At 43.6% G+C, this 13,675-nt stretch overlaps 1 protein-coding gene across 3 annotated transcripts in view; it reads left to right on the top strand.

Moving 5' to 3' along the window:
- GRK5 (G protein-coupled receptor kinase 5) overlaps positions 1–13,307 on the top strand; it is a 165,517-nt gene extending 152,210 nt beyond the window's left edge. For all 3 annotated transcript variants that reach the window (XM_063434236.1, XM_063434237.1, XM_063434238.1), the window contains one exon: positions 12,576–13,307. In XM_063434236.1, the coding sequence (XP_063290306.1) occupies positions 12,576–12,674 (99 nt within the window). In that variant the 3' untranslated portion in view covers positions 12,675–13,307. The remainder of the gene's footprint in view (positions 1–12,575) is intronic.
- The last annotated feature ends 368 nt before the right edge of the window (positions 13,308–13,675 follow it).

Genomic DNA, 13,675 nt, shown 5'->3' with positions numbered 1-13,675 from the left:
CGTGTGGTTGAGAAAGAGAACGGCAAGGTGGGGAGTATTCTTTCCTTAGCTGTTCAATCTTGTCGGTAAAGTAGCATGCAAAGCTACCGGCAGTAAGGTTAGTTTGAGTGGTGGCCACAGCAGGGCGAAGAAGAAAATTAAAGGTGTCAAAGAGACGCCTGGGATTGCGGGAGCATGAACTAATGAGAGAGGAAAAGTAGGACTGTTTGGCAAGGGCAAGGGCTGCACTGTATGAACACAATATGAATCTATAATGGTGAAAGTCTGACTGGGTGCGGGACTTCGTCCAGGATCGTTCAGCACAACAGGTGAAACTTTGCAGGTAGCGCGTTGATTTAGTATGCCACGGTTGGGGGCATGTTTGCAGCGGGGCTGCAGCGTTCAAGGCAGAGGTGAGGGTAGTGTTATATGTGGACATGGCCAGTGATGGACAGGAGAGGGAAGGGATGGCTAGGAGTTGCGAATCAATATCAGCTGACAGCTGCTTGAGGTCAGTAGAATTAAGGTTCCTTCCGAGTTGAGGGGGGTTATGCTGAGGTTGTTGGGTGAGTTAGCAAACGATAAGAGGTGGTGATCAGAGAGAGGAATGGAGTGTTGCAGATATTAGATACTGTACATGCATAAGAGAAGATGAGGTCGAGGGTATTGCCAGCTACATGGGTGGGAGAATTAGCCCATTGTGATAGCACGAGGGAGGAAGTAATTGAAAGTAGTTTGGAGGCTACTGAGGTCAAAGGTGGGTTAATGAGAATAATGAAGACCCCCCGAGAATTAGGGATGGAATATTAGAAGAGAGGAAAAAGGGTAGCCAGGCAGCAAAGTGGTCAAGGAAGAGGAGAGGGGAACCAGGGGGACGATGCTTAGAAGATTCTGCAGGGCTTGGTTGCTTCTGAGTGCTGGGTGTTAATCTAATTGGGAATACTCCTACCCAGGGGCGTACCTAGAGCATTTGGCACCCGGGGCGGATCCTGTGCTTTGGCCCCGCCCCCGATTTAGCTTAGCCCCGCCCCCTCTACCTCCGTGCGGCCAGTTCAGCTGCTCTTAGCGTGTGAGAGCTGTTCTGGCCGCACGGCACCCTAACTACCACAGCTCACACAGCCCCCTCCAGCTCCCAGACCAGGGTCATGGCACCCCCCACCCTGGTGGCACCCGGGGCGGACCGCCCCCTCCGCCCCCCCCTTAGTACGCCACTGCTCCTACCATCTATATCAACACACATCCTTAGGCGGGATTATACTGCAAAATACAGCAGAGCTCTTAGTTAGCTCTGGAAAATGTGAGCCTACTCACTTTATTTGTACTGTATTGCACTCCTGTGTGTTTTTGTTTTCTTTGAGGCAGTAGGTATACAGTGTATGTATATTATATTTATATAGTGCTAACAGGTGTACTCAGCGCTTTACATGTTACATTACAGTAGAGGGAGGTACAGTAAGTGCAGTAGGTATACAGTGTATGTATATTTTATTTATATAGCGCTAACAGGTGTACTCAGCACTTTACAGGTTACATTACAGCAGAGGGAGGCACAGTAAGTGCAGTAGGTATAGAGCGTATGTATATTGTATTTATATAGCACTAACAGGTGTACTCAGCACTTTACAGGTTACATTACAGTAGAGGGAGGTACAGTAAGTGCAGTAGGTATACAGTGCATGTATATTTTATTTATATAGTGCTAACAGGTGTACTCAGCACGTTACAGGTTACATTACAGTAGAGGGAGGTACAGTAAGTGCAGTAGGTATACAGTGTATGTATATTATATTTATATAGCACTAACAGGTGTACTCAGCACTTTACAGGTTACATTTCAGTAGAGGGAGGTACAGTAAGTGCAGTAGGTATACAGTGTATGTATATTTTATTTATATAGCACTAACAGGTGTACTCAGCACTTTACGGGTCACATTACAGTAGAGGGAGGTACAGTAAGTGCAGTAGGTATACAGTGTATGTATATTTTATTTATATAGCGCTAACAGGTGTATTCAGCACGTTACAGGTTACATTACAGTAGAGGGAGGTACAGTAAGTGCAGTAAGTATACAGTGTATGTATATTTTATTTATATAGCGCTAACAGGTGTACTCAGCACTATACAGGTTACATTACAGTAGAGGGAGGTACAGTAAGTGCAGTAGGTATACAGTGTATGTATATTATATTTATATAGCGCTAACAGGTGTACTCAGCACTTTACAGGTTACATTACAGTAGAGGGAGGTACAGTAAGTGCAGTAGGTATACAGTGTATGTACATTTTATTTATATAGCGCTAACAGGTGTACTCAGCACTTTACAGGTTACATTACAGTAGAGGGAGGTACAGTAAGTGCAGTAGGTATACAGTGTATGTACATTTTATTTATATAGCGCTAACAGGTGTACTCAGCACTTTACAGGTTACATTACAGTAGAGGGAGGTACAGTAAGTGCAGTAGGTATACAGTGTATGTATATTATATTTATATAGCACTAACAGGTGTACTCAGCACTTTACAGGTTACATTACAGTAGAGGGAGGTACAGTAAGTGCAGTAGGTATACAGTGTATGTATATTATATTTATATAGCGCTAACAGGTGTACTCAGCACGTTACAGGTTACATTACAGTAGAGGGAGGTACAGTAAGTGCAGTAGGTATACAGTGTATGTACATTTTATTTATATAGCGCTAACAGGTGTACTCAGCACTTTACAGGTTACATTACAGCAGAGGGAGGTACAGTAAGTGCAGTAGGTATACAGTGTATGTATATTTTATTTATATTGCGCTAACAGGTGTACTCAGCACTTTACAGGTTACATTACAGTAGAGGGAGGTACAGTAAGTGCAGTAGGTATACAGTGTATGTATATTGTATTTATATAGCGCTAACAGGTGTACTCAGCACTTTACAGGTTACATTACAGTAGAAGGAGGTACAGTAAGTGCAGTAGGTATACAGTGTATGTATATTTTATTTATATAGCGCTAACAGGTGTACTCAGCACTTTACAGGTTACATTACAGTAGAGGGAGGTACAGTAAGTGCAGTAGGTATACAGTGTGTGTATATTTTATTTATATAGCGCTAACAGGTGTACTCAGCACTTTACAGGTTACATTACAATAGAGGGAGGTACAGTAAGTGCAGTAGGTATACAGTGTATGTATATTTTATTTATATAGCGCTAACAGGTGTACTCAGCACGTTACAGGTTACATTACAGCAGAGGGAGGTACAGTAAGTGCAGTAGGTATACAGTGTATGTATATTATATTTATATAGCGCTAACAGGTGTACTCAGCACTTTACAGGTTACATTACAGTAGAGGGAGGTACAGTAAGTGCAGTAGGTATACAGTGTATGTATATTATATTTATATAGCACTAACAGGTGCACTCAGCACTTTACAGGTTACATTACAATAGAGGGAGGTACAGTAAGTGCAGTAGGTATACAGTGTATGTATATTATATTTATATAGCGCTAACAGGTGTACTCAGCACTTTACAGGTTACATTACAGTAGAGGGAGGTACAGTAAGTGCAGTAGGTATACAGTGTATGTATATTATATTTATATAGTGCTAACAGGTGCACTCAGCACTTTACAGGTTACATTACAATAGAGGGAGGTACAGTAAGTGCAGTAGGTATACAGTGTATGTATATTATATTTATATAGCGCTAACAGGTGTACTCAGCACTTTACAGGTTACATTACAATAGAGGGAGGTACAGTAAGTGCAGTAGGTATACAGTGTATGTATATTATATTTATATAGCGCTAACAGGTGTACTCAGCACTTTACAGGTTACATTACAGTAGAGGGAGGTACAGTAAGTGCAGTAGGTATACAGTGTATGTATATTATATTTATATAGTGCTAACAGGTGCACTCAGCACTTTACAGGTTACATTACAATAGAGGGAGGTACAGTAAGTGCAGTAGGTATACAGTGTATGTATATTTTATTTATATAGCGCTAACAGGTGTACTCAGCACTTTACAGGTTACATTACAGTAGAGGGAGGTACAGTAAGTGCAGTAGGTATACAGTGTGTGTATATTTTATTTATATAGCGCTAACAGGTGTACTCAGCACTTTACAGGTTACATTACAATAGAGGGAGGTACAGTAAGTGCAGTAGGTATACAGTGTATGTATATTTTATTTATATAGCGCTAACAGGTGTACTCAGCACGTTACAGGTTACATTACAGCAGAGGGAGGTACAGTAAGTGCAGTAGGTATACAGTGTATGTATATTATATTTATATAGCGCTAACAGGTGTACTCAGCACTTTACAGGTTACATTACAGTAGAGGGAGGTACAGTAAGTGCAGTAGGTATACAGTGTATGTATATTATATTTATATAGCACTAACAGGTGCACTCAGCACTTTACAGGTTACATTACAATAGAGGGAGGTACAGTAAGTGCAGTAGGTATACAGTGTATGTATATTATATTTATATAGCGCTAACAGGTGTACTCAGCACTTTACAGGTTACATTACAGTAGAGGGAGGTACAGTAAGTGCAGTAGGTATACAGTGTATGTATATTATATTTATATAGTGCTAACAGGTGCACTCAGCACTTTACAGGTTACATTACAATAGAGGGAGGTACAGTAAGTGCAGTAGGTATACAGTGTATGTATATTATATTTATATAGCGCTAACAGGTGTACTCAGCACTTTACAGGTTACATTACAATAGAGGGAGGTACAGTAAGTGCAGTAGGTATACAGTGTATGTATATTATATATATATAGCGCTAACAGGTGTACTCAGCACTTTACAGGTTACATTACAGTAGAGGGAGGTACAGTAAGTGCAGTAGGTATACAGTGTATGTATATTGTATTTATATAGCGCTAACAGGTGTACTCAGCACGTTACAGGTTACATTACAGTAGAGGGAGGTGCAGTAAGTGCAGTAGGTATACAGTGTATGTATATTATATTTATATAGCGCTAACAGGTGCACTCAGCACTTTACAGGTTACATTACAATAGAGGGAGGTGCAGTAAGTGCAGTAGGTATACAGTGTATGTATATTATATTTATATAGCGCTAACAGGTGTACTCAGCACTTTACAGGTTACATTACAATAGAGGGAGGTACAGTAAGTGCAGTAGGTATACAGCAGGGGCGGGCTGGGCCGGGGGGCAGGGAGGCAATTGCCCCCCAGGCCGCCCGACATTCTTTTAGGACCGGCCGCGGCGGGCCGGCCCTTTAAATGCTGCAGCCGCCGAGCGCTCTGTAAAGAGCGCTCAGGCGGCTGCAGAACAGATTCTCCCCTCCCTCCCCTCCCCTGTAGGTGGCCGAGCTGGTCTCCGGTCCGCGGTCCCGGCCGGAGTGATAGGAAAGTGCACTGAGTGTGCACTTCCTGTCAGTCCGGCCGGGTACAGGAAACAGAAACCCCTGTTCCGCGCGGAACAGGAGTTTCTGTTTCCTGTACCCGGCCGGACTGACAGGAAGGTGCACACTGAGCACCTTCCTGTCACTCCGGCCGGGACCGCGGACCGGAGTGCAGCTCGGCCACCTACAGGGGAGGGGGTAAGAAGAAGGGGGGGGGGAGAGTAAGAAGAGGGGAGGGGGGGAGAGTAAGAAGAGGGGAGGGGGGAAGAGTAAGAAGAGGGGAGGGGGGAGAGTAAAAAGAGGGGAGGGGGGAGAGTAAAAAGAGGGGAGGGGGGAGAGTAAAAAGAGGGGAGGGGGGAGAGTATAAAGAGGGGAGGGGGGAGAGTAAAAAGAGGGGAGGGGGAGAGTATAAAGAGGGGAGGGGGGGAGAGTATAAAGAGGGGAGGGGGGAGAGTATAAAGAGGGGAGGGGGGAGAGTAAAAAGAGGGAAGGGGGGGGTAAGAAGAAGGGGGGGAGAGTAAGAAGAGGGGAGGGGGGAAGAGTAAAAAGAGGGGAGGGGGGAGAGTAAAAAGAGGGGAGGGGGGAGAGTATAAAGAGGGGAGGGGGGGAGAGTAAAAAGAGGGAAGGGGGGAGAGTAAAAAGAGGGGAGGGGGGGAGAGTAAAAAGAGGGGAGGGGGGAGAGTAAGAAAAGGGGAGGGGGAGAGTAAGAAGAGGGAAGGGGGGAGAGTAAGAAGAGGGGAGGGGGGAGAATAAAAAGAGGGGAGGGGGAGAGTATAAAGAGGGGAGGGGGGAGAGTATAAAGAGGGGAGGGGGGAGAGTAAAAAGAGGGAAGGGGGGAGAGTAAGAAGAGGGGAGGGGGGAAGAGTAAAAAGAGGGGGGGGAGAGTAAAAAGAGGGGAGGAGGGGAGAGTAAAAAGAGGGGAGGGGGGAGAGTATAAAGAGGGGAGGGGGGGAGAGTAAGAAAAGGGGAGGGGGAGAGTAAGAAGAAGGGGGGTAAGAAGAGGGGGGGGTAAGAAGAGGGGAGGGGGGAGTAAGAAGAGGGGAGGGGGAGTAAGAAGAGGGGAGGGGGATAATAAGAGGGGGGAGTAAGAAGAAGGGGAGATAAGAAAAAGAGGGGGGTAAGAAGAAGAAGGGGGGAGTAAGAACAAGAGTGGGGAGTAATTAGAAGAAGGGGGTAAGAAGAAGAGGGGGGTAAGAAGAAGAAGGGGAGTAAGAAGAAGAGGGAGGTAAGAAGAAGAAGGGGGAGTAAGAAGAAGAGGGGGGAGTAAGAAGAAGAAGGGGGTAAGAAGAAGAAGGGGGGTAAGAAGAAGAAGGGGGGGTAAGAAGAAGAAGGAAGGGGTAAGAAGAAGAAGGAATGGGTAAGAAGAAGAAGAAGGAAGGGGTAAGAAGAAGAAGGAGGGTAAGAAGAAGGGGGAGTAATAAGAAGAAGGGGTAAGAAGAACAAGGGGGGGAGTAAGAAGAAGAGGGGGGAGTAAAAAGAAGAAGGGGTAAGAAGAAGAAGGGGGGTAAGAAGAAGAAGGGGGTAAGAAGAAGAAGGGGGGGTAAGAAGAAGGAGGAGGGTAAGAAGAAGGGGGAGTAATAAGAAGAAGGGGTAAGAAGAACAAGGGGGGGAGTAAGAAGAACACAGGGAGGAGGGGGGTAAGAAGAACACGGGGGGTGAGAACACACAGAGGGAGGAGTGAGAAGAACACAGGGAGGGTGGAGGGGGGATGAGAAGAGCACAGGGAGGGTGGGTGAGTGTGAGAAGAGACCGCTAGGGGAGGGTGGGGGAGAGGAGAGACCACTAAGGGGCAGAGGAGAGCTCTAAGGGACAGAAGGGACAGCTCTATAGGACAGGGGGCAAGACAGGGAGCTCTTTAACACTACGCGCACACACACACACACACACACACACACACAATGCATCCCTATACATACACAGAAACACAATGCATCCCTATACATACACAGAAACACACAATGCATCCCTATACATACACAGAAACAGAACATGCTTCCCTTACACACAGAGAAACACACAATGCATCCATTACACACACACACAATGCAACCCTTACACACAAAGACAATGCATCATTTGCACACATACACAGAAACATACAATGCAAACCCTTACACACACATGCAAACACACACACTGTTTTTCTTACATACACACAGAAACACAATGCATCTCTTACACTCAATGCACACACATACAGACACACACCTTGCATCCCTTATGCATACAAACACAGATTCACACAATGCATCCCTCACACACAACCAGAAACACATAATACATCCCTTATACACAAATACACACTGCTTCCACTACACACAAACACACTGCATCACCTGCACAAACTGGTATCCCTATACACTACATACCATAAGCACACATATTAGATAACACATAACACATCCCCTACACACTCCACTCCCTGTGAGCGAGCTCATGGGTGGGTGGAACATACAAGTGGACTTATGAGTGGGCCTTATGGGCATACTCACCGTCAGGCACTGGAGCCCAGACCTTGAGATGTGTAAGAGGCCCCCAAAAAATGGAGCTGCTTCCAATTCTCCCAGAACGTTGAATTTTGTGACCACAGTTGCAAACAGCCTCCAGAGGTCCTGTTCTACACCAGACCAGTGGAGCCAAACTGCAGCCCATCATCATCCTCATCTAATTGTAAGTAGGCAATCTAGTATATTATTAGTGACACTAATCTATAATTTACCTCACATTAAAGGGACACTATAGCTTAATGAAGTGGTTCTGGTGTCTATAGCTGGTCCCTGCAGGCTTTTTAATGTAAACACACACTGTGTGCAGCACTGGCGTTAGTTCATATGGCAGATCATACGGGTGGGGCATTGTGATGTCACATGGGGGGGGGGGCGGCAAATTTATATTTTGTCTAGGGCGGCAAAAATCCTTGCACCGGCTCTGATCCTGGGCAGGTGCACCAGTCTACTGGTGACCCACAGGAGGGGAGTGCACTGATTGCACTGCACTCTTCTCCTGCCCAGACCCGTCTTGACCGCAGTGCAAGTGCCCTCTGCCCCTAATTTACAGTGGCTCACACTCACAACAAGCAGTGCCTGGAGCCCTTTGCAGAGACGGAAACAAAGAGGTTCTGCGGCAGCTGGCCGTCCTGCAAGCATTACATTAAACAGCTGTTCCCCATGCAGCCACAGGTGGCGTTGTGCTGGGAGACTGTGATTACTCTTCATTTCCTCCCAGCCTACAGAGCAGCGCATGGGGGAGAGAGGAGGAGGCATGATTTAATCTTGAATAAATCCTCTAAGCAAACCTTTATAAATTTGGGGGGGATCAGCTCTAGTTTCCACAGTTTATTTGTGTTTACTCTCATCTCTGTATTAATATTGAGGGATGTCTAAGTAGTAACATCAGTGTGTGTCAGCAGGGCCAGCTGTTGGGGTGGGCAAGCTGTGCGGTCACGCAGGGTGCCATGACCACAGAGGCGCCCGGCGGCCAACACAGCTCACAAGTTGGGTACACCAGCATATTTAATTTAAACGATTCGCTGGTGGTCCACTGGTGCGCACCAGCAGTAGGTGCAGTCAGATCATATCCTCTCCCTCGTGGTTCCGGCGCTCAGTTACTGAGTCAGAGCACAGGCTCAGAGATTCTCAGCCTGTGCTCTGACAACATTGAAAGTCAGAGCCGTGAAGGAGCGGGTATGGCAAAGAGCTACTGATTAGCATTACATCAATATCCGTTATAAAACCAGAAAAAGGTGGGCATGGATGGTGAACTGATTTGGTGGCGCAATGGGCCACTTGACTGGTTTTGCCCCCCAGGCCTAAGGCTGCCAGCCCTCCCCTGGTATACAGTGTATGTATATTATATTTATATAGCGCTAACAGGTGTACTCAGCACTTTACAGGTTACATTACAGTAGAGGGAGGTACAGTAAGTGCAGTAGGTATACAGTGTGTGTATATTTTATTTATATTGCGCTAACAGGTGTACTCAGCACTTTACAGGTTACATTACAGTAGAGGGAGGTACAGTAAGTGCAGTAGGTATACAGTGTATGTATATTGTATTTATATAGCGCTAACAGGTGTACTCAGCACTTTACAGGTTACATTACAGTAGAGGGAGGTACAGTAAGTACAGTAGGTATACAGTGTGTGTATATTTTATTTATATTGCGCTAACAGGTGTACTCAGCACTTTACAGGTTACATTACAGTAGAGGGAGGTACAGTAAGTGCAGTAGGTATACAGTGTGTGTATATTTTATTTATATTGCGCTAACAGGTGTACTCAGCACTTTACAGGTTACATTACAGTAGAGGGAGGTACAGTAAGTGCAGTAGGTATACAGTGTATGTATATTGTATTTATATAGCGCTAACAGGTGTACTCAGCACTTTACAGGTTACATTACAGTAGAGGAAGGTACAGTAAGTGCAGTAGGTATACAGTGTATGTATATTGTATTTATATAGCGCTAACAGGTGTACTCAGTACTTTACAGGTTACATTACAGTAGAGGGAGGTACAGTAAGTGCAGTAGGTATACAGTGTATGTATATTTTATTTATATAGCGCTAACAGGTGTACTCAGCACTTTACAGGTTACATTACAGTAGAGGGAGGTACAGTAAGTGCAGTAGGTATACACTGTATGTATATTATATTTATATAGCGCTAACAGGTGTACTCAGCGCTTTACAGGTTACATTACAGTAGAGGGAGGTACAGTAAGTGCAGTAGGTATACACTGTATGTATATTATATTTATATAGCGCTAACAGGTGTACTCAGCACTTTACAGGTTACATTACAGTAGAGGGAGGTACAGTAAGTGCAGTAGGTATACAGTGTATGTTTATTATATTTATATAGCGCTAACAGGTGTACTCAGTACTTTACAGGTTACATTACAGTAGAGGGAGGTACAGTAAGTGCAGTAGGTATACAGTGTATGTATATTATATTTATATAGCGCTAACAGGTGTACTCAGCACGTTACAGGTTACATTACAGTAGAGGGAGGTACAGTAAGTGCAGTAGGTATACAGTGTATGTATATTATATTTATATAGCGCTAACAGGTGTACTCAGCACGTTACAGGTTACATTACAGTAGAGGGAGGTACAGTAAGTGCAGTAGGTATACACTGTATGTATATTATATTTATATAGCGCTAACAGGTGTACTCAGCACGTTACAGGTTACATTACAGTAGAGGGAGGTACAGTAAGTGCAGTAGGTATACAGTGTATGTATATTTTATTTATATAGCGCTAACAGGTGTACTCAGCACGTTACAGGTTACATTACAGTAGAGGGAGGTACAGTAAGTGCAGTAGGTATACACTGTATGTATATTATATTTATATAGCGCTAACAGGTGTACTCAGCACTTTACAGGTTACATTACAGTAGAGGGAGGTACAGTAAGTGCAGTAGGTATACAGTGTATGTTTATTATATTTATATAGCGCTAACAGGTGTACTCAGTACTTTACAGGTTACATTACAGTAGAGGGAGGTACAGTAAGTGCAGTAGGTATACAGTGTATGTATATTATATTTATATAGCGCTAACAGGTGTACTCAGCACGTTACAGGTTACATTACAGTAGAGGGAGGTACAGTAAGTGCAGTAGGTATACACTGTATGTATATTATATTTATATAGCGCTAACAGGTGTACTCAGCACGTTACAGGTTACATTACAGTAGAGGGAGGTACAGTAAGTGCAGTAGGTATACAGTGTATGTATATTTTATTTATATAGCGCTAACAGGTGTACTCAGCACGTTACAGGTTACATTACAGTAGAGGGAGGTACAGTAAGTGCAGTAGGTATACAGTGTATGTTTATTATATTTATATAGCGCTAACAGGTGTACTCAGTACTTTACAGGTTACATTACAGTAGAGGGAGGTACAGTAAGTGCAGTAGGTATACAGTGTATGTATATTATATTTATATAGCGCTAACAGGTGTACTCAGCACGTTACAGGTTACATTACAGTAGAGGGAGGTACAGTAAGTGCAGTAGGTATACACTGTATGTATATTATATTTATATAGCGCTAACAGGTGTACTCAGCACGTTACAGGTTACATTACAGTAGAGGGAGGTACAGTAAGTGCAGTAGGTATACAGTGTATGTATATTATATTTATATAGCGCTAACAGGTGTACTCAGCACTTTACAGGTTACATTACAGTAGAGGGAGGTACAGTAAGTGCAGTAGGTATACAGTGTATGTATATTTTATTTATATAGCGCTAACAGGTGTACTCAGCACTTTACAGGTTACATTACAGTAGAGGTAGGTACAGTAAGTGCAGTAGGTATACACTGTATGTATATTATATTTATATAGCGCTAACAGGTGTACTCAGCACGTTACAGGTTACATTACAGTAGAGGGAGGTACAGTAAGTGCAGTAGGTATACAGTGTATGTATATTTTATTTATATAGCGCTAACAGGTGTACTCAGCACTTTACAGGTTACATTACAGTAGAGGTAGGTACAGTAAGTGCAGTAGGTATACACTGTATGTATATTTTATTTATATAGCGCTAACAGGTGTACTCAGCACTTTACAGGTTACATTACAGTAGAGGTAGGTACAGTAAGTGCAGTAGGTATACACTGTATGTATATTATATTTATATAGCGCTAACAGGTGTACTCAGCACGTTACAGGTTACATTACAGTAGAGGGAGGTACAGTAAGTGCAGTAGGTATACACTGTATGTATATTTTATTTATATAGCGCTAACAGGTGTACTCAGCACGTTACAGGTTACATTACAGTAGAGGGAGGTACAGTAAGTGCAGTAGGTATACAGTGTATGTATATTATATTTATATAGCGCTAACAGGTGTACTCAGCACTTTACAGGTTACATTACAGTAGAGGGAGGTACAGTAAGTGCAGTAGGTATACAGTGTATGTATATTTTATTTACATAGCACTAACAGGTGTACTCAGCACGTTACAGGTTACATTACAGTAGAGGGAGGTACAGTAAGTGCAGTAGGTATACAGTGTGTGTATATTTTATTTTTATGGTAATACACAGTTTGTCACAGTAGAGATAAAGTACATTATCCTATTTTAGTATAGTTATCCTCTGCTCCATATGATGCACAGTGTAATTATATATTGATAACTATTTTGTATTGTATAACTTTTATTTATTTGTTTGTTTTTTCAGCACCAAAATAATTCCAACAGCTCCCCGGGCTCCAATTCCTCTCTAAACCATCACATGATCAGTAATCACATCAGTTCCAACTCTACCGGGAGCAGTTAGTGACGTCTGGGTACCAGTGAGGAATATACAGTGTGGTCTGCCTGTCCTCCTTCGCTAGCGACAGCAACAGAGAGGGAGAGAGAGAGAGAGAGAGAGAGAGGCCTGAGATCCCAGCTTTCACCAGGAGAAGTCTGTGTATGTGTTAGATGGGATTGAAGGGGGGAAGTTCTATTCTCTTCTCACAGTGAAGCCTCACAACGGATGGCATAAAATGTTCGCTCAGGTCTGTGCTCGGGTGAGGGGAGCACGTGCCCCCTTTTTATGACTGACGTGAAATATGGGGAAAATCCCACAAAAACAAAAACCGTCTCCTACCCCACAAGACTTTGCAGTAGAACGTTTCCACCTGCATGTAAAAGATTATCACAGCATCATACGCAAGTATAGAGAGGAAGCTGCAGAGCATCTCGCCCCCTGGTCTCACCTGTACGTTAGAACTATATAGATTTTTTTTAAACAAATATCAAAAAAAACAACACATTTTTTGTAAATGGGCTTTTCTGTGTTTACATTTTCTACCATTTGTATTCACTGTGCAACACTGTGAGAGGCACTGGAAGAACATGGGGAATCCACTGTGCCGGGAGTTATATACGTAGGCTTTAACCATTTCACTGCTGGACTGGCCGGTAACGCAGTACATAATGCCTTGCTGGTCTCTCTGGCAAAAATCGGTAACACGGTATAACATCAGTGGTCAACAAAACTGAATTCATTCATTTGTGTGCGTTTTGGGATAACATAAGGATCCTGCAATTTATTTCACTGTGTTTTAATATGTCCATTTTATACATTAGGGAAAACTAGCACTATAAAACAAACAAACAAAATGATTTGAGAACTCTGTGTGTAAATGAGAGATACTGTAACAGGTTGGGCGGTTTGCAGTAACAGGCTGAGGGTGCTGCATGAAGGAACCCCAGGATCACTCCATAAAGTGGTCTGGGTGCCATGTCCTGTCATTTGATCCTAGAGGCACTTGCCCAAGGGGAGCTGGGTCT

Source organism: Pelobates fuscus, chromosome 10 (assembly GCF_036172605.1).
Source record: "Pelobates fuscus isolate aPelFus1 chromosome 10, aPelFus1.pri, whole genome shotgun sequence".
Lineage (NCBI taxonomy): Eukaryota > Metazoa > Chordata > Amphibia > Anura > Pelobatidae > Pelobates > Pelobates fuscus.
This window is presented reverse-complemented; position numbering and strand designations above follow the sequence as displayed.